The sequence below is a fragment of the Pogoniulus pusillus genome, chromosome 30 (genome assembly GCF_015220805.1).
Source record: "Pogoniulus pusillus isolate bPogPus1 chromosome 30, bPogPus1.pri, whole genome shotgun sequence".
Lineage (NCBI taxonomy): Eukaryota > Metazoa > Chordata > Aves > Piciformes > Lybiidae > Pogoniulus > Pogoniulus pusillus.
The window spans coordinates 17,730,266-17,757,404 of NC_087293.1; the positions used below are offsets into that span (position 1 = coordinate 17,730,266).

The window sequence follows — 27,139 nt, forward strand, 5'->3', positions numbered from 1 at the left end:
GGCGGGCAGCGGAAGGCCCCGGTTACGGCGGCTGAGGAGAGGCAGAGGCGGGCGAATAGGGAGCGGGCGCGCGAGCCAGCGCGGAGGGGATCGGAGCCGCGCGATCGGAGGCGGGCGGGGGACGACGCCGGCCCGGTGCGCGTCTGGCGCGTCGAGGGGGGGACGAGCTCGGCGCAGGGCGCCGCCGGGGAGCGGACAGGAACCGAGCGGAGCTGGTGGCCGGGAGCAGGAAACGCCGCGGGCGGCGGTAAGGCCTTCAGCGGAGCGGAGCGCTGCCGGGAGACCCGCCGTCGGCGCGGTGAGTACGAGGGCTTGGGCGCAGGACTTCGGGGTGGCGGGGCCGCCGATGCAGGTGAGGATCCGCTGAGTCACCTGCCCCGCCGTCGTCCTCCCTCTCGGCTGCCGTGCTTTGGGACGGGGCCTCGGCCGCGCCGCGGTGCCCACGCCGCCGCGCGAGTGGAGCCCGTCCCCTCCGGGCGTCGCTGGGTAAGGGATGTCCTGGCCGCCCCGCTCCCCGTGACCCTGCCGCTCGGCATCTCCTTTTCCCGGTCGTGCCCACGAAGGGATCTTTGTTGGGCTAAAGCTGCTTAGGAGCTGGGCTGCCGTCCCGGAGCGGGGGGCGGCTCTGACCGCGCTTCGGCAGCGGGTCGAGTGTCGCGGCGAGAGCCGCGTGGCTGAAGCGGGGAAAGCTGCGAGTGGAAGAACGGCACCGCTGGGGAATGTGCTTCTGGTCTGTGCTATCTGTTAAATAGGCTGAAGCTGTAAGGAAAATGCACCCGCTAGAAACGTGTGTCTCAATCAGATGGTTTGGGTTTATGTTCATTAGGTCCATGGTCAAAGGCGTTGCAGTAACCATGGACAAAAGAGGAGGTGCAACAGAAACTGAAAACGGTGATGCCTTCCTGGAGCTGAACAGAGTTACAACGAAATACCCTCATCGATACACAAAGGTTGGCTCTCTCCCCTTTCCCCCCCAGCTATGCATGGAGCTGCTGGTCACAGAAGTAGAGGTGTGGCTGGAGGCTTCTGTGAAAGGGGAGCAGCAAGGTGAGGGCTGAGAAGCCTTTGCCCAGGTTAGGATTGTAAGGTGGTATAACACGAGCAGCTCGTGAAATGTGGTGTAGCTGTGCAATCCTGTCCTTGGTACGCTCCTGATTCCCACCACCTTATTTCAATATCTGAGCACCCGCAGCGTCTGCTGTGGAGAGATTGTGAAGTATGCTGCTCTACCAGCTTTCTGAAGCACTTGCACTTCGTGGCTCTGACTTTCAGCAATATTCCTTTAAGGACTTGGCCAAAATGTTTCATTTTAGTAGATGCCACTTCTTTGGAACATATAGCCTGACAGATATTAGAAGCTTTCATATGCTTGCTAAAGTGCCTTCTGTGATCTTAAAAATGCTCCTATGTGGCTCCTGGAGGTCTAAGCACTTACAGCTCCAGCCAGTGCTTAGTGCTAACACTTTCACACAGGTGTTCTTGTTTAGCAGTGGTACCTAATGGTGCACATGAGAGGGAGAGTAGTAAGTGAATAACTGCAAATAAAGATCCCTTCAGTACTGAGTGGGTTTGATATGTTGTGGGCCTTAAGGTTCAAATCTTGCTTGGGCTTTTGGTGGCACTGCTGAAATGTGCTTTTACAAAATGTCTGTAGTGGTGGGTGACCTTCCCACTGCTGAAAGCTCTGGGAACAGGTGGTCAGTGTTTTGTGGAAATTTAGACACTTGGCAACAAACAGCCTGAGGAGTGGACAGTGTGCTGGGACTGGCTGTGTTATCTTCAGGAGCTGGGAACTGCTAGCTTCTCAGGAGGTTGGTTTTGAAAAGGAAGAAAAAGATATGGGCCTGGCTCTGTTCTGCTGAGATAGTAAAGCTGTCTTATTTTAACTAGGCATCAACAATAAACCATGGGCTTCAGAGCAGACAAAGCTTATGTAGAAATCTTACTCTGGCTTCCTAGGAAATCTGTACTCTCAGCCTCCTCAGATGCAAAGCATATTATTGTTCAGACCTTCTTATTCATTCAGTTAACTGCGATGTGAAGGAGAGGAACTGGCTTTAAACTTTTGCTGCTGGAGAAGTCGTATCTGTATTCATTCAGTCTTGTCCAGCTTTTCTCAGGGGTAGTGTCTGAATGCAGCTTCGATTTCTGCTTGCTTTTGGGGCAGCATTCAGCTAGCGCTGGTGGTAGCGCTGCGTGGAAGTCAGTGCATTTGTAGCTTCAGTCTTGTGAACTCAGAACCTGTGGCTTCCAATCCATCTAAAGCTGCTGAACTAGTGCCAGAAAGCATGTAGGCTTGTTTAGCTGTGACTTTCCAAGGAGTTTGGTCAAGAAATGGCAGTAATCAAACTGTTAGAGTACCTTGCATCGTGAGTTGTTTGAGTTTTGTTTTTACAAATAGCATCCTAAACATGACTGGTTCACGGGCTCAAGCAATCAACATTAAGGTGTTTGCACATGATCCAGTTTCTGCTTGTTAGGATGGGAGTACTGCTGAGGACATGTGCTGCTGATTTGGAGACTGAGCTCTTTTAACAGTTTGTGTTGATTTACTGTTGGGAAGACAAGAGTCTGCTCATACTATGTATCCTTAACAGCTAGACAGGTTTCCCCCCCCCCCCCCCTTCACTTGAAGGTGCTAATGTTTGAGTTAGAAACCAGAACACATTGTGGAAGTGCTGTGTTCTGTTACATGTCCAAGCTGTGTCTCTTCTGGTTCTGTGGAAACTTTGCTCCGAGGGTGCATAGCCAAGGAGCAGTTCAAATGTTCCTCTCTTCAGTACAGGAATTGTATCAGGGCCTGGGTTGGGAGCCTCTGGAATCCCTCTTGTGGTGAGCAGCACGGTCAGCACCAGGTCTGGTGGTGGCTGGTGCTGTCAGTGCCTGTGATAGCTGCATCGGGCTGTGACACTGTTCCAGCACTGATACTCCTCCTGGATCAGGGTTTATTTTGGGAAGCTGTGGGCAGTGAAGCCAGTCCCCTCCCTTTAATGGAACTCTTTAAAGGCTCCAGAGAGATGCTTGGAGATGTGTGTGTATTGAGATTTTGTCCAGCTACCAAGCTGCCATCTGGAAACTTTCACATATTGAACTCCTGTGGCTAACGATTTTAATCCCATGGGGGAAAATGATGTAGGGGCTCTAGAGGATACTGTATTCTTGGGAAAAGCTGAAGAGGTTTCCTCCTTGAGTTTGGCTGATATGTAGTGTCTGCTACTAGGATTTTGTCATCCTTTCCAGCTAGCCACTGTTTTCTGTATGATTCTGAATCAGTTCAGTGGGAGTGAGATAAATTGGAGAATGACTAAGTTTAATTAGAAATGTGCATCTTGACCACAGCAGTGTCAATGCTGATCCAGAGCACTGATGAGCACACCATTAATAATGCTTTCTAAATGCAGCAGACTGCAGGAAGGCTGTAGATTGATTCCTTGTCTGCTCAGGGGCGTGCCAAAGTAAACTAGTGGCTGTTTGAAAGTGATAGAAAGAGGGGAAACTGAACTAATCACTCAGCATAGATTTGCTGTTGAGTAGAGTGGGTCATTGTATAACTTACACTTAGATATCTTGGGACTGGTGGTGGTCAGAAGTGACAAGCTTGGCTGGAGGTTCCAGGATCTGCATTAGTAATTGGTACTGTGGTAATGCTGATTCTTACACAGCATTGAACAAGGTGGTTTTGATTCTGCCTTGGACTTACCAGCTCTGGTTTCAATGATGTCTGTCTGGCTGATAAACTGAACTGCCCAGTGAAGTGGGAAGGTAAAGGTGTGATGTGTTAACAGGGACTGAACCTCAGCACCTAAGGCTTCACATCAGTGTGCGGTGGCTGCAGGTAGCAGAAGTGACAGAACCTTGCTGCCTAAAGTCAGCCTTTTGCTGCAGCCTGTTACAGGAAATGGAACCACTTACTGAGAACCTCAGGTTGTCAGGGTGAGACACTGAACATCCAATCTGGCATGGGTGTTTTGGGTCACTTGAAACCTTGTCTGAGTGAGAACTGCAACTAACTTCTTGCTTTTTCTAGGAGGAGCTGTTGGATATCAAAGAGCGTCCCTACTCCAAGCAAAGACCTTCTTGCCTTTCTGTAAAATACGACAGGTATTCTCCTGGTTGTACCCAAGCTGTAGACATTGCTTTGGAAAGAAAAGTTTAAATTGCAGACAGTTCAGCTAGGAAGTGCGTTTGCAGTGATGCCTGATGAACATGCTCCAGAGCTGAGCATATGGCAGTGTTCAGATGTTCTTGTCTGCTAGGAAGGGCCTAATGCTCTGGCTAGGGCTTTTGTGCCTTGAACACAGATTATGAGGTGGTATCCATCAGAAATAACCTCACACAATACCAGCCTGCCAGACTTGCAAAAAAGACTCCCAAGAATGTAGGAGGCTGTGTAGTGCAGGCCACCTTGGTTGTGTTGTGGCAAGTTGAGTCGATGGATGACTCTTCCATGGTGGCAGTCTCCCTCATTTAACAGTGGAAGTGAATGTTCGTGGCTTCTTTGTAAGCTTGCTAAAGAGCAGTACTGGACTCTCCAGGTGACCTCACTTTCATACTTGCACAATCAGTTAACATTTTCTGAATTCTTCCAAAAGGTGGGAGATGATCTGCTTGAGATAGTTTCCAGCATACTGACAAACTTCAGTAACGAATGGGACAACAGGTCCGTGTGTTGTTCCTTCTGTAGCCTGACATGGGCTGTTATGCTCCTTAGTGCTACAGAAGAGGTCTGGCATGCTGGGGTGGGGGCATAAGAGCAAAGATTTAGAGGGTGGGTAGAGGTGTTTCACTGGTGCAGATTGCCAGGTTTTCAGCAGCAGTACTGTGAATAAGCGACTACAAGTAGAAAACAATCCTGCAATTTCACTTTCATAGTGATGGTGTCTGGGACCCAGAGAAGTGGCATGCATCTCTGTATCCAAGCTCAGGAAGAGCTTCGCCAGTGGAGAGCTTTAAAAAAGACTTGGATTCAGACCGGACCTCCCTTATGCGAAGGATAGTGGGTGAGTGTGCTTCCAGCCCGGCGCCGAGCAGGGGCTGTCGGCGACATCTGTCCTTTGGGATGCCACCTGTAAGGCTGAAGAACGTCTCTGGGAGTTGTTTGGCTGCATAGAGGAACTGCTGAGGAAATCCTGGCTGCCCTGGTGATAGTTGCTGCTGTTGTGGTGACTATTAGAACACGGTGGCAGCAGTTGGATTTTCCCCTGCTGCGCCGGTGAGGTGAAGAGTCCTGGAAGAGCACGAGTGCAGGGGACACTTCCCTCCAGTTGAGGGCCGAGTCCTTGGGAGGCCTGCAGTGCGACAGCAAGTGCTCTCCAGCAGGCTGCATGCCTTCCTCCTTATCTAGCTGTAGATGTGATTGTTTTCCTCTGCGCTTCCTGTGCTCTTGGCTAGGTTGGCCTCGCAGGACTGCTGCAGAATGCTGTGGGACAGCACCAGGGCTGTGAGCAGGAGGCTGCTGTAAGATACCCTGGGTGTGTATGCTAACATGTTGCACTCGATGCTCTCTGTGTGGCCTTTGACTCACAGATCCCCGGGAGCGAGTGAAGGAAGATGACCTGGATGTGGTTCTGAGCCCGCAGCGGCGGAGCTTTGGCGGCGGCTGTCACGTCACGGCGGCTGTCAGCTCACGCCGTGCCGGGAGCCCGCTGGAGAAGGAGAGCGACGGTGTCCGTGTCATCGGGGGCCGCAGGATCGGCAGCGGCAGGATCATCTCTGCTCGGAGCTTCGACAAAGACCACAGGGGTGCCGAGAAGGACCTGCGGGACCCCAGAGACTTGAGGGATCGTGACAGGGATTACAAGGACAAGCGCTTCAGGGTGGGTTCCTTGCCTGATAGCTTTGGGATGCTGCAGCAGGGACAGGACACCTCACAGAGCAGTTGTTTTGTGCAAGCAGGCTGCTGCTTAGAAGGACCTTTATGGTGTAAAGGGTGAGCACTTGGTGCTTCAGAATCTTGGGTGCATTCCAGCTGAGCTGCCCAAATGTTGTTGCCACTGCCTGTGGCACACTTCATAGCAAGATGTTCGAATGAGTAGTAGTTCTTTTGTGGTTCTTGACCTAGTCCTGGTCAGGGAGTGTTGTCTTTAACCTCAGCAGATGGAAGCCTCCCATACTTTCAGACTTTACTTTTTAAGGAGGAACCATTAGCCTGTCTCAAGGTTCAAAGCTGGGTTTATGCAGGCCCTTGCAGACCAGCAGCCTTCAGCATAAGGAAGCAGAGACTCATCTGTGAGGTTTAAAGCTGAGAAGCTTGCTGAACGTGCAAGGTGTTCAGTAGACCTTTAAACTCAGAACAGGTGTGGAAAGGTTGGCATCCTCTTTGGTGCCGAGGAATTGTACGAAGCTGCATCTTCATGGCTAAATGCTTTGAATCTCCCACTGCAGAGGGAGTTTGGTGACAGCAAACGTGTCTTTGGGGAGCGGAGGAGGAACGACTCGTACACTGAGGAGGAACCGGAGTGGTTCTCTGCTGGCCCCACGAGTCAGTCTGAAACCATTGAGCTGACAGGCTTCGACGACAAGGTTCTGGAGGAGGATCACAAAGGCAGGAAGCGGGCACGGCGACGCACAGCCTCCCTGAAAGAGGGTAATGGCCTGCTGGGTGGCATGCTGCTGGGGGTGGAGGTGCTTGTTGCAGAGTTGGGCACCTGTGGAGTAATAGAATTTACCAACTTGAGTCTTAAACTTGCCTGGCTCCTAGGTCATCCTGAAGCACATGATATAAGTCTCGTGACTGCTCTGCCCATGGCAGGGAGGTTGGAGTACATGGTCCCTAAGATTCCTTCCAGCTTCAGCCATTTTGTCATCTTTTGGATTGCAAATTCCTTTAAATGTTAAAATACTCCTTTTGTTTTTCCAAAAAGATGGACAGGACCAAGAGGCTGGGAGGGGGAAAACCTTGCTGAATGATACCAGGAATTTTTAGGCTCTTAGAAATGTCTTTTCCACTTCTGCATCCTGCTGAGTGCAGAAGGCTTGATGTAAGCTCATTTTTTGTGGCACTTGATTTTTTTATTTTTTTTATTCCTTGTAGTAGGATGAACATTAGGAACCCTGAGCTGGGCATACACCTGCCAGCAGTACAGCTGCGAGCTGAGCTCAGGACTGGCTTTATCTGCAGTCACTGGACTTCAAGTCTACAGTTCTTACCACTGTAAAAGCTGTAGTATCAGCTTCTGGGGCAAGAGATGATGATTTCCTAATGCTGGCAGTACCCAGGGTGGACACGGTCTGGTTGCAGTTGTGCTTACTGACCTGAGAGGTGGCTGCTTCGAGCAGAGCAGGGCCATGCTCATGTTGCAGCTGTTTTTGCGGCAGCAGCCGTGCAAGCTTTTGAGTCTGGTTTTGAGACCAGCTGTATCTGCTTGGTGTGACAGAACACCTGGAATGAGCTGTGTGCTCCCTGGGCTGAGCAGCAGGCTGCTGTTTACACAGGTTTCCTTATTTTTCTGATCTAAGTAGTCCTGACAACAGACTAGAAGCTCTCAGCTAGGGATTCTAGTTGGGACAGTCTGCAGCCAGCACAGTAACTGGTGAAATATCACAGGTTTGGTCCTGTGCTTCTGATTCCTAGGAAGGTACCTGGGGTTTTAGACACTGTTCCCACTGGAAAGCAAGGTCAGTGACTCAGCAACCACTTGGTTTACTTTTTAAGGGATAGAGTGCAATGGTGGAGTGGCAGAAGAGGATGAAACGCAAACTGTCATCGCCAATGAGACTCCAGCAGATCAAGAAGTTCCTAGGGATGCTGTATTACAAGAACCAGCTCCAGGAGAGTTTGACTTCAATGAGTTCTTCAATTTGGATAAGAGTGTTCCTGGCCTGGCTTCGGTGAGGCTGTTTGGGTTTTTACATCTGGCTGTGTTTGAGAAGCACTTTGCTGCTGCTGCTTTCACTGGGAGCTAGAACTCCTTGCTTTGTGAAAGGTGCTTCGTTCAGTGTTTAAGTTTAAGGTGAGCTTGCAGAGATTTGACTTTGTAGTGTTAGCAAGTTACTTAGCCCAGCTGGACTCCATCTTAAAGGTCTTCTCACCTGAACTAACCTGATTGTGCAACTCTGAAGCATTGGTCCTGAGCCTGGCTCCATCTCCTAAGCCAGTATATGAGGCAGCTGCAGGAACAGCTGACTGCTGCTCATTTCTTTTATTGCTACTTCAAGGCTCAAAACTGGAGTCCTGGATGGATTTTCTGTGGAAGTATTCCAGATGTGCTCAGAGAAGTCTCTGCATAAATTAGCATAGCTGAGAACAACCTTCTGCAGTGAGGTCAGGGCATCGCAGCACCTTGGCATGCTTAGAACATGAAAGGGGAGCAGGTCCAGCAAGTATTGACTAAGCATGGACCTGATACACAACTGCTGATGTTTGTGTTCTGACCTCCCCATTGCTAGGGGAAAGAGCCATTCCTGACTGTTCTAGCTTGTGTAACTGATGAGCAGATAGAATTGCAGTTCAAAGGCCTAGTGTGGTAGGGGGTTGTACAAGCCCAAACAACTCAATGTGTAGTTTAGACACATGCAAGTTTACCAAAGAGAATCCTGTGCTAGTCTTGAACGGGGGAAAGCTGCTTGTGTTAAACGTTCATCACCCGCTGGCACTGATTTGACAGACGCACAGGGCAGAGCTGCTTCTGCTTACCTGATGCTGGTGTCTTCAGACCTGACAGTGACTCCTCAGCACACCTGCAAGGTGCTGACTCCTTTCAGAAGCAAGGAGTTTCCCAAGCCATGCAGTATCTGCTGCTGAAGATTTAGTGAGCAGGTGCTTTGTCAGGTTCAGGGTCAGCAGTGTTCTTTCTTTGTGCTGCTACTGGTTGTGACAAATCTCTCAGCAGATTTCTGCCCTTCCTGACATGATGCTGTTATTTCTTCCAACGTGTTTGCTTCAGGCAAAGCCAAATGGGTCAATACTGTCTTGGTTTTGTTGCTGTAAATCTTGTTGGGTGCCCCTTGTTTGAGAGAGAACAGCTTCTCTGGCAGAAGGAAGTTGCTGTTCTGTCTGGGTGCTGCATGCTGAAGCCACATCTGTGCCTGTAGAGAGGCTCTCGACTGGATGCTCTTTAGCAGGATAGAAGTAATGCTTGTGGTGATTAGCAGAGTAAGCAGCTGCTGTAAAATGCAGTGACTGCAGACTGTGGAGTGCTGCGTGGTGACCTCAGCTCTGTCTGGAGGGGGAGCTGCTGGCTGCCCATGCTTTGCTAATGACACTTCTGCCCAGAATGGTTCAGCATGTGCAGAGCAAGCAGGCAGCCCTCAGCTACTGGCCTTCTGCCTTAGCCCTTGTGGGGTGCTCACGAGGCAGGCTGCTCTGTGCTTCATTCCAGGCACTGTCTTTGGCCAGTGCTGGAACTGAATTACAATGGCAAAAAACTCAGTGGGCCTGGAGAGCTGCTTCTGTGCAGTGACAGGGCCCAGCCCTGAGTCACCTGAGATCTGTCTTGCTGGAATTTGCTTTAATTCTTGTGGCAAATGCATCCCACTCCCAGCACATGTGGCTGAAAATGGTGTGGGTGAAGCTGTTGGGCACTGTCTGGTGGCAGTAACAGATGTGTAGTGGGTTCTGCTGACTGGCCAAATGCTGCCATATTGCGAGGCAAAAAGCGGTCTAAAGCGTGTAAACCCTGGGAGCAGCATCTGCTTGTCTGTGGCAGAAGAATTTTGGTTACACTGGGAAACCTCTCAGGTGCTGCTGATTTGCTCCTGTTAAGATGTTTTTTTTTCCTCAATCTAGATGATAGAGGATGTGCTGGGGGAAGGTTCAGTGTCTGCCAGCAGGTTCAGCAGATGGTTTTCTAATCCCAGTCGTTCTGGAAGTCGGTCAAGCAGCTTGAGGTCTACACCACATGAGGAACTGGAGAGGCTGGCAGGTAAGACTGTAGGACAGTGCAGGGCCAGAGGTCCTCCTTGCATATTCCTTCCTACTCCTTCAGTAAGAACATGGCAGACAAAGCTTCAGGACACTGAATTTTCCCACAGTTTAAGTACTGGGCATTCTTCTGGAAGCTGAGTAAGCAGCTCTATGATCTTTGACAAATGTTCCAGTTGTGCTTCCTGGTGACTTTCCTGTTGGTCTCGGGCAAGGGCTGTGAGGCAGAGCTTTGCAGTGCCATGCTGAGGTTGGTTACTAGTGTGTGTTCCTCTGGAGACCTTGGGTTGGTGAACTGATGTCGCAGTGCTCCTGGTTTTGCTGTTTCAGGTCTAGAGCAAGCCATTCTCTCCCCTGGCCAGAACTCTGGAAACTACTTTGCTCCCATTCCATTGGAAGACCACTCTGAAAACAAAGTGGACATCCTAGAAATGCTACAGAAAGCCAAAGTGGACTTAAAACCTCTTCTCTCAAGTCTTTCAGCCAACAAGGAAAAGCTTAGAGAGAGCAGTAAGTGCCTCTTCAGATGTTGTTGAGTTCTTGTGATGCAGAATCTCAAGGCAAGAGGCTTTGGTGTTCTGGAACCCTCAGCTGCCAAGTGCAGGAGTAGGAAGTGGTGTAGGTTTACTGATGCTGCCAAAACCCCGATACTCAGATCTCTTCTGTGTCAGTATCATCACTTGATTCATCTCATCCTGGTCACAGGATGACATCAGGACTATCAGAGCACTTTGCTGGCCAGTGATAATCCTAAGTTAACATGATGCAAGTCTTGAAGGGAGTTTCCAGCACTGGCTATGGCATTGACATGAGCTTTTCATGCTGGAGAGTGGTGATGGCCGCTCTGAAGCTGGCATTTAAACTCTGGCTTTAGCAAAGCTTTGGTGTAGGTCATTCTTGCAGGTATCTGCTGTGGATTGTGTTGGTCCCTTTAGGCTCCAGTATCTAAAAGATGAAGAGTGGCCTGAGGAGGGAGTGTTGTCAAATGCATGCTGAAGCTTGAGCTTCCTGAGACTGCTCCAGAGAGCTTAGTCAGCTGAAATTCCCTTGCTAGTATTGGCTGTTCTGAGCAGAGTTTAAAGCTGACTTTAAACTTCATGTCTGAGGGCACCTCCAAGGTAGGGACTTGCATGTTTGGGCCCATAGCATGCATGGAGGGTGCAGGGTGCATGTATTCTTGGAAAACAAGGTCTGGCTCTGAATTGGCTTCTCTTTGGCAAGCAGCATGTACTGCCATGTAAACTGGGCTGAACCAGATGCTGCCGTTGAAGTGGCTAGGAAGGAAAGCATCCAAGCACTGCAGGTACTCCCAAGCATCCATTCTGGGAGCAGGGAGTGTGGGCTGATGTGTGGAGGACTTCTCCTTAGCTGGCCTTCAGTAGAACTACAAGTGTCTTCTGTGTTCTTAGTCTGACTTTCCTCCTAAAAGCTTTTAGAACTTTGATCCTCACAAGCCAAAGATGAAGGGGACCAAAATATCCTGGGGAAGCTTCTATTTGTTCTGAAGGCCCTGATGTGGGCTCCATATTCCCGTAAAATGCTGTGTAGCTCAAGTGTTGCAGAGTTCTCAGGGCAGTTCCTCTCCACCAGCATCATCATCTTCCTCATGCTCCATACTGCACGTCTGCATCATTGCTTCTTTTCTCCACCCTCTTGCCCAAATTTCTAGTAAGTCTTAACTTCTTTGGGCCAGCATCTGCTGCAGCACCTCATGGCATGCTCCTGTCTCTTCTGCCTTTGCTTTTAAGGTGTCTTGTGATGTGTTAGCTGGTCCCTAAAGCATGTCCAGCCTTGATGTCGGCTGCTAACAGGTGTGTGTGGGTGCAGACAGGCCAGAAGTGTTGCTGAACACTTGTACCTTGTTCGGGTACAGGGAACCCGAACACGGGGACCAGGGGAGTCTTTCTGTGGTGGCTTTGACTGCTGAGGAAAAAAAACCTCCTTCAAACTTCCTGCTCACCAAAGGGAGAGTGTGGGTGTCTGCAGAGGAGCTGGAGTTCCCAGGTAGGTATCCTCTGCCTAGGAGAGCTGCAGACAGCTGTCAGTGCTGTGAGCCTCTCCGCTCCTCCGGAGTGAGAGACAGAGGGAGCTTCCCCAGCTGGCAGAGAACAAAATGCAGTTGTCAGGTGAATATTCTTGTAGAGCAGAGGAAGTCTGTAAAATGTGGTTAACAGCATGTCCTGGAGGATAAAAGCTGATGGGAAACTGTCAATTGAGACCTAAGCATGTTCTTGTGGAGTCTTGCATGGCAGCACTCCTGAGCTGGGTGCTAGAGCAAGCTTTTGGCTGTTCCTTGCTCTCAAGCTGTGTTCAACACCTGTGCAAGCACTTTTAGCTCACCTGTCAACAGAACCATGGCTTACCAGGTTTCCTCCTGTGTTTCTCAGCACATTCAGGAGTTGTACTTTCAGTGGAAGAAGTTGAAGCTGGGCTAAAAGGCCTGAAAGTGGATCAAGAGGGAAAACTTGGCACTCCGTTTATGGCTGAGCAGATGGAGGACACACTGAATGGTGCTGGCGCCAGGCAGGTCAAGAAAGATGGAGACATGACTGCATTCAACAAACTAGTCAGCAGTATGAAAGCCAGTGGCACTCTGCCTTCACAGCCCAAAGTCAATGTGAGTAGCAGACAGCTGACTGCTGAACCGTGCTGAGGTGTGGGCTCTCACCTGGAAACCCCTTCTGCAGTTGTCCTGATAGCAGTGAGCCACGACTGGCTCCAGCAGCAGCAGGCTTGAGTTTAGCCTCACGTGTGGAATAGCGCTGCTGAGAGGGGCACATAATGGAGCTGCTTGGCTCAGTCCCCAGCCAAAGGGAATGAAGTAGACCTTTCTTCACTACTTGGTTCACTTCATGTTAAGTCTCTGAAAGCCCCAGAACTCTAAAGTCAAATAACTGCCACCTTGGAGATGGACCTCTATGAAGATCTAGACTTGGAGGCTAAATGCTAGCCCTGAAAAAGATCCTCTGTAGTGAAAAGGCTGAACTTTCTACTGCAGGGGATGCTTTCAGCCATGTCTGAGGTTCTCCTGGGCTTGAGCCTACCATGTATGACCCTTTTTTTATGAAAACATGCAGCTGTAGCAAAGGGACTGTCTGGGTGGCAGACCTCAGCCCACTCTTTAGGAAGACTCCCCAGTGTTAGTTCAGTTGCTGCCTGAGTGCTGCTGTTAAACAGGACCACAGAGCTCTGCTTTTAATGGGACAGACAGGTGGAGGTATGTCACAGACATCAGGTTGTGTTATCTGCATCTCAACTCATTAAGTATCAACTTACTCTCTTCATTCTTTTGGCAGAGCCTTGAGAGCCACTTAATGTCACCTCCAGAGATGCCGGGTCAGCCTCTAGCAAAGAATATTCTGCAGGTACTCCAGTGGGGGAAGCATGGCCTCAGGGTGAAGACAAAAGTTGCCTGAACACATAGCACTTAAGGCAGCCTTGTGGAGCAAGGCACTAAGTAGTTCACGTAGAAATGTCTCTAGTTGTGCTGTTTTCCATGATCACAGCTTGGCAAACCTGGCCAAGTGCCCGATTCTAAGGGCAGTCTAGGAGTGGTGGCTAGCAGCACAGGTGCCCTTCATCTGTACCTTGAAGCCTGCAGTGCAGTGGAATGGGCTGGCTTGTACAGACTGAGTGCTGAACACTCCTACACTGCTTATTCCTAGGAACTACTTGGTCCACCCATTACCAGACCTGCTTCATCAAATGTCTTAAGTGGCCTGATAAGTGGCTTGGAACCTGGAGCCTCTCTACTGCCCCAGAGGACACCTTCTCCCCCCATCCCCACTGTGTTCCCAGCTCGAGCTGCCTCTGCGGATTACCTGCGCCACAGGATCTCGTCGCCCATCGGTGAGGCTGCCTGCGGTGCTGGGGGGTACTGCTGCAGCTCCTGCTGAGCAGCACTTTGCAGAGCAGGAGCTTCCTGGCACTTGGTGGGCATCTTGATCAGCATTTGCCTCTCATGTGAGACACTTGTGTGTTTACTAGTCTCTAAGGCTAAACTCCCCTCCCAACAATGTGGCTGGCTGTGGTGGCTCAGCTGGGCATCCCAGTGACTTCCTGTGTAGAGGAATGGGCTCAGCTGCTCAGAGAAGCTCATTTTCAGGGACTGCTTGGCCATTTCTATTGCAGAACTCCCTCAGTGGCCTCCCTGGAGCTCTCCAGCCCAGTAGTTTGTGTAGACTTAGAGATGAGCTGTGCCTTCCAGGAATCCTTAATTCATGTGGAATTTGTTGGTTAGGGCTGCATAGTGTGTTGTGAAAGGACCAAGGGCTGCTTTGACAACACAACTGCTGAATGTTCCTAGGGTTTGGACAAAGCTCTCAGCAACTGCTTGGCGACCCGTTCCCGGCTGTGAGGAAGCCCATGAGTCCAGTTGCTGCACAGGTGAGACAGGGTGCTGCTTGCCTGGGGTGTGTTCAGCTCTGAGCTCCAGAACCAGCTGGTGGAAGCAGGTACTAGCTGCTGTATTCAGCTGTCTGTGCTTAATGCAGTTCACCGGGGTTGAGGATGTGAAGCCTGATGTGGTACAGCCTCAACCTCATTGCAGACACTTTGCGGAGACTTTGGTAGCTACAGCAGTAAATCTTCAGGGTCTTTGAAAACCCCAACCAAAGACAAGCTTTGACTTGTGGGTTTTTTGTACAACTCTTCCAGATGAGTCCCTTGGAAATGCAGCAAGCTGCCCTGGAGGGACTGGCACTGCCACACGACTTAGCCATACAGGCAGCAAACTTCTACCAGCATGGTTTTGGTAAACCACAAATGGACAAAAGCAGAGATGGCTACAGGAACAGGTGAGTGTCTGACTGCAGAGTGAGTGGCACACGGTCAGGTGTTTTTTAGTGAGTGTTGTCCTTCACTAGGTGTCAGTACTAATGACTCGGCTTGTGCTGGTTCTTGGCAATCCTGCCTCTGGTTCTGTGCCCGTAGCAGAGCTGCTGCTTACTGACCTATTGTCTGTTAACAGGCAACAGCGAGTGACAAAGTCACCTGCCCCAGGACACAGAGGCAATGCTGCTTCTCCAGCCCCTGCAGCATCCATTACCAGCATGGTCAGTACCTGGTGCACAGTGAGGCTGTCTGCAGTGACTAGTTGGTAGCAGCTGTCATTGGTGGGGAGGGGGAGGCCACAGGAGTGAATCAGTCAGGCTACTGCTGGCCACTTGATAGAACAATGAATTGTACTTCATACTCAACAAATGTCATTTTTGGACAGAGGCTTTGACCACTGTCCTCTCCAAAACCAAAGCAGCACCATTAGTATTAGCTTGACCTGGTCCTGGGAAGATAGCTATGGAAACTCAGGTCCTGGTGTGTTGGTACTGAAGCTTTCAGAAGTGCTGAAAGCAATCAGCGACTTCAGAGAACACTGCTCTGTGGCCGTGGGTTTAATGTTCCCTGGAGCTTGAGAGTCATTTCTGGGAATAAACAATCTCAGAGACAAGCTGTTGCCTTGCTGTCAGCATGGTGTAGAGTGTTGCCTTCATCTAAAATTTCCAGTTAATCAGTCAGGTGCTTGCCTGCTCCTCAGGATTAGTGCATGCTGTCAGCTGCTAGATCAAACAGATACTTATGAGCCAGATGAGTGGCTTCCACAGCTGCTGTGATGTGGAATGGGGAAAAGCACAATGAGGCAATAGTGGAATGGGAAAAAGTACAACTGAGGCAATAGTTTCTGCAGATCCATCAGCCCTGAGTCATTGCAAGTTAGCTCTTTAGGAGCTGCTGCTCTGAACCAACAGCAAAGAGGAACCAGTGTAATGTAAAATCACAGCTCGTCTGCTTGGTTGAGGTCCATTTACCTCTGCACACACCTGCTGGCTTTAATGAAAGCTTTGGACTGCTGTAGAAGCTACAGAATAAAGCTGTGAAGCAAGGTGAAACCTTGGGCACACAATGAGCTTTAAATGGGAAGGATGAGTTGGTGCCCACCACAGCAAAGGTGATGTGCTCTGGATAATCAGCCCTGAGTAAGGCTTTGCTCCTTGTGTTCTCGGCAGCTGTCTCCTTCCTTCACACCTACCTCGGTGATTCGCAAGATGTATGAGAGCAAGGAGAAAAGCAAAGAGGAGCCACTTCCTGGGAAAATCAAAGTTGGTGATGGCAAAGATGAAAATCAGAGGCCAAATGAAGGTATTGTAATGGTTTTAAAACAGACAGGAGATTGGGAGGAGGATTCAGGAGCTTCAACACACATGTTCAGGCTAACTTTAGATGTTCCCAGTTTGTAGAGATGAAGAGAGCATAGAAATGAACCTATACAGAGAGCAAGGGTTAAAGCTACAGAGAGGAGATTCTGCCAGGTGCAGTGTTCAGTTTCAGTCCTTTTTTTTGTCTATCAGTTCATGAGCAGTAGTGAGTCTAAGAGGCCTGGGCCAAAACTGTTTGCAACTGGTCTTGCTGCAAAAGCTTTTACCACTAATGCTTCTGGATCTCTGCACCAGCAATTACAGCCTTCTGGCATCCCATAACTGAACAGTTAGCACTCTGATCAGTTAAGCTCTCAACTGTATCAGGTGAAGGAGGCATTTTGTCACCTTAACCAATGTGTCTATCAAAAGGAAATGCTCATCACCAGTGACCTGACCCAGCAAGGCTAAGGTTGCTGGGACACTGCACTTCAGCACTGGGAGCTGCAGAGGCAGTTGCAGTCCCTGGTGTGCAGCTGACTTCTTCCTTTTGGGCACTGCAGCTGTCACTGCTACCCCAGCTAGTAGCAGATGGTTCTAAGGCATTCCAGGCTCTGACTGATCTACTTATGTGGAAGTAGCTTCTTGAGGTGCTTTAGTGCTCCAAATATCACTAAGCAGATGTTGGACAGAGGGCTGCTGCTAACCCCTGAACACATCTAAACTGAAAAACCACTCTAGGCTGGATTTACAGCACAGCTCCAAATTATCCCATCTAGGGAGGGTCCTTTGTATCTCCTGTTACCTTTTGGGACTGGCTAGTCCATGCTGCCAGCTCAAAATTGCTAAAAGAGGAGAAATAAACTGAAGATACTGCTGACTGTGATCTAATTTAAGCTTGTTGTTTGCAAATTTGGCCGGAAGCCTCCAGCTTGCTGTGGAATAGGTGGCTACAGTTCAGCCAGTCCTGGCAGCCAGCTAGCAAATCCAGTTGTTAACTCTGGTTTTCCATAGGTAGTCTCTAGCTGTGGACTGTAATAGTTGTATTCAATTCTAGCTGCAGATAACCTACTGTCTAGTTCTGTAGAGAATGCAGATCAAGAAACTTTGCCCACCTTAGGTACCAAACTGCCTGCACTGCAGCGCTCTGCATGTTCCACACCTCTTACCCAAGCAAATCGTTGCACCAAAGAGCAAGACTACAGGCCTAAGTCAACTGGTAGAAAGACTCCTACAATGGCCTCCCCTGTCCCAGGAGGCCCTTTCCTTCGTCCCGTTCATCAAGTCCCCCTTGTTCCCCATGTGCCGATCGTACGACCTGCTCATCAACTGCACCCAGGATTGGTCCAGAGGATGCTGGCACAGGGGGTTCATCCACAGCACCTTCCTCTGTTGCAAGCAGGTAATGCATAGCCCTGAAGTTCCTGCCTGCTCTCTGAGGCTGGCTTGCCCTTTACAGGTCAAGCTGGTTGTGTCCAAGCTCTCCTCTAGAAGTGGGCAGGAAGTTCCAGCCCCTCTTGACATACAAAAGCTTGGGTTGCTCCAAGCTCCTTACACCCAGCAAGTGAGTAGTTTCCTCATCTTGTTCAACAGGTATGCTTCCTCCTGGAGTGGACCTTTCTCACTTGCAGGGAATATCTGCTCCCATCCTTGGTCAGCCTTTTTATCCACTACCAACGACAAGCCACCACATCCTTAATCCCCGTTCTGGGACACCCCTGCAGCTGGCAATGATGCAGCAGCAGCTACAACGATCAGGTAGGTGGAAAGCAGGCAGCAGTGAGTTGCAGAAACTGCTGGCTGGCTGCTCCCAGGTGCTGTACCTAGTTGTTGGCCCACTGCAGTGTGCTGTACTAGCTGCAAGCTGCTGTGTAAACTTAGATACATAATTAGTGATAGGGAGTGTCAGGGATTGCAGCCACTGCAGGCTTCCTCTGCCAGAAGGAAGTCGGGTGAAGCATTCGGTCTTGAGGCAGATGCTGCTGTTGACAGATCTGCCTTCTGCAGCATGTGTGCAGTCTGCTTCCTTGCAGGCTGACAGCCACCCACCTCTCTCAAAATGCTGTTTGGTGCTGCTCTTCCAGTTAAAACCTGCACAGATGTTGTCTGGAGCTGGCAGTGGCAGGTGGCTTCTGGAAGTATTAATGAAAGAGTAAAGCTGAACCTGGAATCCCCAGGGCTGGTGTAGGGCAGACCTCAGTGTATGAACATGCTGCTGCATCCCTAACAACTTCCCATTCCACAGGCACTGGAGCACAGGGATCAGCTTCTGGTGCACAAACAGCCCCTCAGAACGTGCTGCCCCGGACTGGGTTGTCCCATGGACACACACAGCTGGACCACCGCCCCAGCCAGAGGAGCGGCTCTCCCATTGGCCTCGCAAAGTGGTTTGGGTCGGATGTCTTGCAGCAGCCTCTCCCTTCCATGCCATCCAAAGTCATCAGTGTGGATGAACTGGAATTCCGGCAATGAGCCGCGGCCACCGGGTGGAACACCTCTGTCGTTCTTTAGACTGGACACATGTTCATAGTCAGGACTTCACCTCTGTTTGGGTTTTTTGGGGGCTTTTATTTTTTAGCACTCTGTGCAAAGTTTGTTTTCAAGAGACTAAAGCACATGGCACCTGTCCTGGTCTCATGTCTGCATCAAGACTAAAGGATCCATTATGGCTTGAGTAGTGAAGCCTGAAGCAATGTAGATGCAAGACAAAGCCAGTTTAATCCTGGAAGTGTCTATTTTTTGTTGTTGTTTTTGTAAGATATGTGAATTAAGTGCTGATATTCTCTAGTGTAGAGGTAGCAGCTAAGGATTCCTCCTGCAGAAGACTAAATGTATAGACCCTTGTGTACAGACTTGTGTATAAACAATCTTTTGTACATACACATCTAGAGTAGCCTTTTTGAATCTCTACAGCCTGTACATAAGAGTAGCTGATCAGAGTTGAGCTTTAGTTGTGCCTATGGTTTGGATCTTTCTCCATTGTACCTGTGGGGCTTTCTTTAAGATTAAAGTTGCATATCCCAAGTGTGAGCCAACAGGATAAAGTTGCTTTGCCTTTTCTTGCTGCTTATCTCCAGGCCTCCCTCTCACCTTCTGTTATGTGCTGTGCACTCAGTGTAGCTGAGGTATCAAAGCCCATGTCCTGCTGTCCATATAATAAAGGTCTGAGTCCTTGTGTGTGACTGCTGCCGCCACCCAAGAGTTGTTAGTCTCTGAGTAGCCCTGAGGATGGGACCTGCTATGGAAATGCTGATAGAGCCAGATCTTTGTGCCAAAAGCGGAGACTGGAGGTGCCTCTGTACTAGTCGTAGCCCTGGCAGAGGGCTGGTGCAGGTCCTTGTTTAGCTGCAGTGTCCCTTGTTTTAATGTTTCAAACCAGTTACTGAAGGTCATCAAAATGGAGCCTCTGAATCCTCACCTTTCAACTCTGTCATAGTTGTGGTCTGTTCTACGCTGCCTTCAGTCTGTGGATGAAGGGAGTCCCAAGAGCTGCCCTCAGCCTAGTTGCATCTCCTGATGCAGTTACTGTGAACCTTGCCTTTAGAGTCTTGTTCTGTGGCTTGAAAGGGGGAGGATGTGGTAGTTTTGTGATCTGTTTGGTTTTAATATACTATGTTCCTTTTAAGCCTGTCTCACTTTCTTAACAGTTCTGTGGTCTCTTCCATCCTTCTACTGCATGGTTCCTCACTTCACTTCTCACTGGTGTTGAGTCTAGTACTGCTGTAGTGTCCTCTCTAACTTAGGCTGTTGTGCTTTTAGAAGGTGAAAAGCCAAGCCAACCTTGTCACATCCTTGCTCGCTCTTAGGTCTCACTGAATTTAAAGCCAGTGGCAGGAAAAAGAAATCACTTTCCTGTCCTGTAACAATTGCCAGCATGCTGTGGTAGGTTTGTTTCAGGTGGGCAGAGACAGTGTTGCACAGAAAGAGCAAGCTGAAAGCTCTGGTGTGGAATCTGTTGGGGGTCATCTGTACTTCTCGTGGTTGTTCCAGAAGCAATCTGTGTAGAAGATGCAATCACCAGCTTGTCCTTGTAAGCTCTTTTTCATACTTTTTTAACTTGACACTTTCCCAGTAACGTTCTGTAAATAAAGTTGATTCTACCAGCTCTCTGTCTCCACTGCTCTTCACCTCAGCTACACTGGCCCCACAGGCCTTTTCTCCTTCCCTTCCCCACCTCTCTTCTGCGTGGGCAAGGAGGAATTGACTTCTCTCTTGCAGGGCTATCAGTTCACACAAAGGGCAAACAAAGCAGGAGAAAAGGTACCAAAGTCCATAGCAGCCACCTCTGAAAAACTGCCCTTGCTGTGTGCAAACCAGAACAGAGGGGACCAACCCCAGGATCAGAAACTGGGGGAGAAACCTGAAAAACCTTAACAGGAACCTTCAAGAATGTTCAACCTCTAGAATGTGTATGACAGAGCCCAGCCAGCCCCTTTCCTGTTAGGTCAGCATGCTGGAGGAGACATGATCTGGCTTGCCCTGGTGCTGTGTGGCAATGGGGCCCTGTCCCCTACTCTTTATCACTCCTAGTGGGGCCACAGACTAGAATCAAGGCTTGTATCTTTTCTTACCAAGCTCTGTTGCAAGCAGGCAGCATTTGAATGGGTGTCTGAACTCACTGCACGTCTGTGCTGTGTGGTGCCTTGAGAGCATTTCTGCCCCCAGAGCACATCTTCCCTCTCTTGTGCAGGACAGGCCAACACATTTGTTAAGCTTTCTCTTTCTCTCAAAGCTACAACTTTGTTCACTTCTGTTAAAGAGCCTCAAACCTGCTGCTTTTAGGGTGGCCTGCTTCTCCTGGGTAACCTACTTGACCTCTCTGAGCAGGAAATTCTTTTAAGACAGTGAATGACTACAAGTTTTTAATACAGTAAAATGCAAACATCTCCCTTCTGCCAGCATAGAAGCTGCAGGAGTTGAGTGCTTGTGAACAGAGCCTACTGTTGCCACAACTGCAGGACTATTAATAGCCTTCAGGTATCCAAACAAGCACATTTTGGATCGGGGCAGCTAGAAGTCCCTGTCCTCCAGCACTGGTTTGTGCAATACAGTGTCCTTCAGCCTCTGCTGCCCATGTTTTGCTCTAATGTAGAAGAGCCCAACTGGTGCTGTGTGAACTTCCTCCCAGCTTGCTCACACAGCAGAGACCTGGCCCCGGCCTCACAGGACCCCTGTAAGATGCTGTCCTGGCAAAGTCACTTCCCCTGAGCTGCTCAGGTGCATGTTCTGCCAGAATGGGGCACTGCCCTACACCAGTTTCACCAGGCCCCAAGGAACTACTCTAAAAAACAGTGCTGAAGGTGGATGGAAATGGTCTGTTCCTTGCACCTACAACCAGTGACAGATTTAAACCACACCAGCAAAGGCTGTAAGAACACCTTTATTTCTTCACAATCTGAATAACATCCTCATCTTCAAGAGTGTGGTCTTTCCCAACTTTCTGAGGGTTGTGTTTAACTGAGGAGCCCCAGACCAGTGCACTGAAAGAAGAAAAACCCCGTTTCAAAGGCATAGCACTCAAACAAGGGTAGCATGCACTCGGCAGCTATTTCTGTCACCAAGCTGCCACAGTCAGACACGCCTCGGAGCTATTTTTGCTTTGCAAGTACCTGGGCGAGTGGCCTTTGTGACCCAGAACACAAGCAGAGCAAAACAAAGCATGAAGTCATCCCAAGTACTCTGCATCCTGGACAAGGGCCCGTGATGCTGCATCTAGTGCTACTTTCAAATACAAAGGAAAACATTTTCCTCCAGGAAAGAGCACAGAAACATCAGATAAAGTAATTTAAGTATTCGTTGTCACAGGCAGGTTACTCCATAAATAATCCTGTTTTCCCTTCCAGTTTACAAGAGAATGAAAGTGTGCAGCAGCAGCAGCAGCCGATTATTTCCTAATCCCTGTACACTATCCTGTTACAATAATACTTACTATTTAAAGTCTTTGATGAGATTTTTGTGGATCTTCATACAAAAATCCTCCACTGTGGTCTTGCAGTAAGGCAGTACCACAGGAGAGGTGTAGTCTGGGAGCTGTCCCTTAGGTTTGGTGTAGCTGTGAGGCAGAGGGAACAGTCAGTCAATAACAAACCCTCAAACTCTCCTGTCAACCCATCATGAAATTTCACTGGCCGTTTGCACTATCATGCTGGGCACTGGTGCCAGGTTCTCCTCTTTCAGTGCTGACAGCAGATACTCTGCAAATTGTTTGATGTCTTTAAGCTGGAAATGTATCTGGGCAGCCAGTGGGTGCAGCAGGTTTTCCTTCTAACTGCAGAGGCTTATCACCAGGGAGCTTCCTGTTCATTGCTCAAAAACCCAGCCAAGTGGGAAAAGCTGATGGCAAGAACACCTACAGCATCATGGGCCCAGCTCCCAAGGGGCTTTAGGTGAAAAGCACAACCTACTCTAGGAAAATATCTGACACAGCTTGCAGCCCAGATACCCTGACATACTAAAGCCCTTCTCACAAGAGACTGGGTATTGTCACAAGAACACAGGCATGGTTAGAAGGCAGCAGTTGCTCCAAGTGTTCAGATGGTCATTCACAAACTCGTCCAAGGAAATGCAGTATAAGTCTTGAGGTGAACCTGAAATGCTGAACTACATTCAGTTCTGTTAAGAGACACTGAGAAGAATACCACCTCTGAGGTTCACAGGTTTGCCAGGGTTGACTACAATTCTGTGGTTTTGGGAACTTTTAAGATGTGCTTCGGGCTTGGTTTCACAAGATCCTCTTTGAATTTCCCTACAAATGCCAAAGAGCACTTGTGATTGTTAAACTGTGCATCACCCAGCAGACAAGAGAAGCACTTCTGATGCACTGCAGTGCCACCAGCCAGCTTCCACTAGCCATTCTTAGCTAGGAGAAAACCACTGCAAACTCATCAGCATTCAGCCACCCTGCAGACATCCTTAGGCCTCAGCCACACGCTCAGCTCTGCAGAAGGCAGAAACGGAGACTCACATTCGTACTAGCTTCAAGTAGTCCCAGATCTTCTCCAGCAGATCATCAAAGTTCCAGCGATGATGAGCAGATATCGGTACACAGTGGGGCACTTTGTAGATAATATCTAGCTCCTCAATGGAGATTTGGTCAATTTTATTTAGGACGTAAATGCATGGGATGTAAACCCTGGGGAGAGAAGGAAACACTGTCACAGCAGCCTGGCAGCACCACACCGCTCCCTTCCCTGACAGAGAAACGTTGGCCCTTCCAAGGTGACATCCCTATGTGGACAGCACGTTGTTAGCTTAGCTTCTGTGAGAAGCAAACCTGAGAGACATTTCTTTCCTTTCTAACAGCAGCTGCAGGTGTCCCAACGTCAGGGCCCAGCAGTACCTGTTTCCTTCAACCACGTCGATCAGGTCATCAGCAGTGGCATCGCTGCGCAGCGTGACATCAGCGTTGTGGATTTTATACTCTGCCAGGATGCTCTTCACTGTTTCAGTATCCAGCTCACTCTGAGGGCACTGAATGTGTACACAGCATTAAGGACTGCAGAGCTTGCACTCAAAGCAAGCATCACAATTACTAACACTATCACCTAGCAATCCACATGCACAGTACTAGGCACAACAGCTGCATGGTAGGTTACCGGACTTGACTGGTATTTACCAGTTAGCCTCTGGAGTGGGAAAAGGGATTGAAATCCTAACAGATTTATTTACACTAAGGCCCCACCGACAGCTGCAATCAGGCCTGTCAGCTGCAATCAGGCCTGTCAGAAGTAGTGTTTCCTGTCCATCTGGAACCAGCTGCAGTACAAACCCACAGTGGGTTCAGTGCCCAGGCTACACACTACCTCCTTCGACCCCAGGGCAGAGTTCTGAGCTTTGATATCTGTTTTGCTACCTATTTCTATTTCGATCCAGTTGTAAATGGGAAGTGAATAGTTGAGGCTGGAAAGCCTGGAGCTCCAAGCAGCCTTCTCCAGCAGAGCACTGTAGTCCGCAGGCGAGAGGCAGTTTTTGTACACTTCCCTTTGGGCCTCAGAATTGTTGGAAAGCAGCCATGCCTGTGACCTGAGGGTAAGGAGGTGGTCAAGCTCCTAGGACAGGTAGGGATGGTCCCCAGGACAAGTCACTGACTATGGCACAGCACAGCAGTTCATCTTCTAAAGAGGTCACAGCACAGGAATGGTCCCAGGAATATCATTAACTGCAAATGCCTCTTCCAGATTTTTTTAGTTAAAGAAAACTTCCAACTTACTGTGGCTGTCAGGTTAATGCCTCCCTTGTCCTTTTTTTTAAAGCCAATGTTGGGAGGCTTACTATTCAGACGAATTCCAAATCCCTCCAGTTCATTCTCAATGATTTTCTTGTGACCAAGGGGTTTCAGCACATCCAGAACAATCAGAATGAGATTACAGGTTCGAGCAACTAAGATCCACAAAAACAAAGTCATCTCTTGAAACAGTAGACAAAACAACACAAAGTATGGCACAGTGCACTGATAATGACACTATCAAACGCCCGAAGGCCAGCACACTTCTTGTTTCTAAATTCCAAACTGAAGTTTGCAGTGCTGGCCAAGCATTACTGACAGTCAGATCCTCACATCTTTTCACGATGACAGAGGCTGGAAAAATCTTTCTTCCTGTTTGCATTCAAAATCCAGACTGGTAACAGCAAGCTAAGTAAAGAAATGAAGACAGCAGCCTTGTTTAATATGGGATAGGATCAGATCTGCCATCCAGACTGGTAATATATTCTCGCTGCAGTCTCAATGCAGAGCAGAAACTCAGCAAATGCATAAGGCCAGCACTGCAAAGAGACCAAAATGAGAATGGCTACTGCTTCCCAGCAGGCAGTTCAATTCCAGCACAAACCTCACCTTTCAAACATCAGGAGTGGGGATTCACCCCTTCACTCTCATGAGCTGCAGTAACTGAAGCCATGATAGAGTGCTGCCTCCAGCTCTAATGTGCTCACCTGCAATGACTTGTCGTCCTCTGCCTTTACCATCCTTGGCACCTTCAATAATTCCTGGGAGATCAAGCAGCTATTTGTTCAGAGGAAGGGAAGCAGCTTGTGAGAAAAATGCCAATTTTACCTTTCCCTTAAACCAGCTGACTCTACTGCAAATCTGAACAGAGCAAGGGACAACAGCCTCCTCTCTACTCTTACTGTTATCCCACCTGCCCTACCGGAACACATCACCTCAGACAGAACACAACAACCACCACAGCCATTTCTGCTCAGGGAACAACAGAAAGCAGAGTACAAGCACCTCACAGAAACACTTTCAGTGTATTCTCAAACACTTCTGACCTGTTCACATCAGGCTATGCCATTCAGCCACAAGACCACTGCATCCATATGTACCATCTTATCCTCACAGACACAGAAGATCTCACCTGTATCTTTGCTCCTTTGTATCTAATGACTCCAGGCACAGTAGTTAGAGTGGTGAATTCATATGCTGCCACTTCAGAGTACACACCAGCAAGGTTACTTAGAAGAGTAGATTTCCCCACTGATGGAAAACCCACAAACCCTATTCGGGCATCACCTGTCTTTGCAACATCAAAACCTGCAAGTAAGGAGCAAAAATACTTGTTTAAAATTTGACATTTTCTATCTTCTAAGGCTCTGAGCACCCACCCTGCTATTACCTTTAACACTGCCTGAATGAAGGCCAGGTAGGCTTCCCAACAAGTAGGGTGTCAGTATGAAATACAGAGTTCACAATCTGTATTGCCTGGCATCACTTTGTCTGTCTAACACTCCAAAGCATGTACCTGTCAGTGAAGAGCAGGCTGCAAAGCTTCTCAGTGGGCTATACCTGACTTGAGTCTAAGAGGAGCATTCCCTTTAGGCACTGCAGCTTACACAATTCATGTCTTTATCTACAAAAACAGGAGGCTGCTGCAAGATGCTTTTTCATGGACAACACCTACAATATCTGCAAATAGAAGACTTTATTACTCAACATATGGAAGCCCTTTCGTTTACACCTCAACACGGGCCACACGCCACAGGGGGCCACAAACCACGGTAAAGTCTGGCACTGCTGTGGAGGAGAGAGAAAGATGCTGTGATTTATTCAGCAGGCAGCCGACACGACTTAAGACGACAAGCCACGCCGGTTAGCTGGCTTTCTGTCACACGGCCCGCCCTCGGGCAGCGTGGAGCGGCCACTTCTGCAGAGGCGGCCGAAGCCAGACGCCAGCACAACGCACCTTCCCCGGGGCCGCCGCCGCCGCCGCCCTTGGGGGTGATGAGCTCTCGACGCAGCTTGGCCAAACGAGCCTTCAGCAGCCCCAAGTGGTGAGCCGTGGCCTTGTTCTTCTGCGTCCGGGCCATCTGAAAAAAGCACGGAACCGAAGACTCACCGCCGGGAGGGCTCTGCCGGGCCGCACGGCCCCTGGGCTCCCGCGCTGGGCCTCGGAACCGGCAGGGCTTTGTCACCCCCTCACGGAGAGACACGGCGGCCATCCGATGCCTGGCTCATTCCCGGCCGGGGAGGCGGCCGGCGCCTTACCTCGGCCTCGATCTCCGCGATCTTGGCCAGCGTGCCGCTCATGGTGGCGGTAAGTCCCGGCCGCCACCGGCACCCCCGCTCCTGGGGCCGGAACCGGCCCGGCGCAGGCGCACTGCGGCCCCAGCGCTCGCGAGACGCCCCGCCCGCGCGCCGCAGCGGCGGCGGGAAAAAGCTCGCGCGCGCCCCCGACGGCCCGCGCGACCCGGGTGCAGGCGCCGCAGCGCCCCCTGGCAGCGGCAGAGAGCGCAGCACACCCGCGCCGTGCGCGGCACCCGAGCGTGTGCGGGAGAGCGCAGGGCTGAGACAGCTGTGGGGGTCTAGGAATCAGCATGAGTGACTGAAGTGAGCAGAGGTGAGGAGATGAAGGGGGGAATGGCCATTGTGAGGCTGAGGGGCTGCACGTGGGAGACTGCAGGGCCGCAGTTGTGGCATCGAGGGCAGCAGCCGGCGTGAGGCTGAAGCTCTGTGTGCGCATCTGCGAGAGTCACTGTGCCAGAGCGTGTGCCGGCAGGGGAAAGGGCTGCGTGGTGAGGCCAGTGGCGCGCAGGTGTGGCAGAGGCCCGCGTGTGGGCCAGGCACTCGCTGCCTGTGAGGGTGACGAGGCGTCTGCCGTTCCCTCCGGTTAAACTGGAGGCTTGGACGTACGCGGAGATCTGCCGCTGC

At 50.0% G+C, this 27,139-nt stretch overlaps 2 protein-coding genes across 6 annotated transcripts; one reads left to right on the top strand and one right to left on the bottom strand.

Moving 5' to 3' along the window:
• Nucleotides 1–91: 91 nt before the first annotated feature.
• EIF4ENIF1 (eukaryotic translation initiation factor 4E nuclear import factor 1) lies at nucleotides 92–20,098 on the top strand. Of its 5 annotated transcripts, none has more exons than XM_064168406.1 (19): nucleotides 92–298; nucleotides 827–950; nucleotides 4,028–4,101; nucleotides 4,873–5,000; nucleotides 5,527–5,816; nucleotides 6,385–6,586; nucleotides 7,655–7,830; nucleotides 9,728–9,863; nucleotides 10,193–10,372; nucleotides 12,250–12,479; nucleotides 13,159–13,227; nucleotides 13,528–13,711; nucleotides 14,169–14,248; nucleotides 14,519–14,658; nucleotides 14,832–14,916; nucleotides 15,865–15,997; nucleotides 17,249–17,395; nucleotides 17,587–17,751; nucleotides 18,239–20,098. In XM_064168406.1, the coding sequence occupies exons 2-19, from the start codon at nucleotides 831–833 to the stop codon at nucleotides 18,463–18,465; spliced, it is 2,766 nt and encodes a 921-aa protein (XP_064024476.1). In that variant the 5' UTR covers nucleotides 92–298; nucleotides 827–830; the 3' UTR covers nucleotides 18,466–20,098. The 5 variants fall into 5 exon arrangements, with proteins under 5 accessions (XP_064024476.1, XP_064024477.1, XP_064024472.1 ...); XM_064168407.1 differs by having other exon boundaries at nucleotides 17,333–17,395; XM_064168402.1 differs by having other exon boundaries at nucleotides 93–298; nucleotides 17,051–17,395.
• Nucleotides 20,099–21,357: 1,259 nt separating this feature from the next.
• Nucleotides 21,358–26,590, bottom strand: DRG1 (developmentally regulated GTP binding protein 1). Its single transcript, XM_064168412.1, has 9 exons — nucleotides 26,477–26,590; nucleotides 26,175–26,298; nucleotides 25,350–25,525; nucleotides 24,925–24,994; nucleotides 24,203–24,372; nucleotides 23,333–23,463; nucleotides 22,958–23,125; nucleotides 21,923–22,045; nucleotides 21,358–21,473 (listed from the first exon to the last, which is right to left on the bottom strand). Exons 1-9 carry the CDS (start codon nucleotides 26,516–26,518, stop codon nucleotides 21,374–21,376), a joined length of 1,104 nt encoding a protein of 367 aa, XP_064024482.1. The 5' UTR covers nucleotides 26,519–26,590; the 3' UTR covers nucleotides 21,358–21,373.
• Nucleotides 26,591–27,139: the final 549 nt, after the last annotated feature.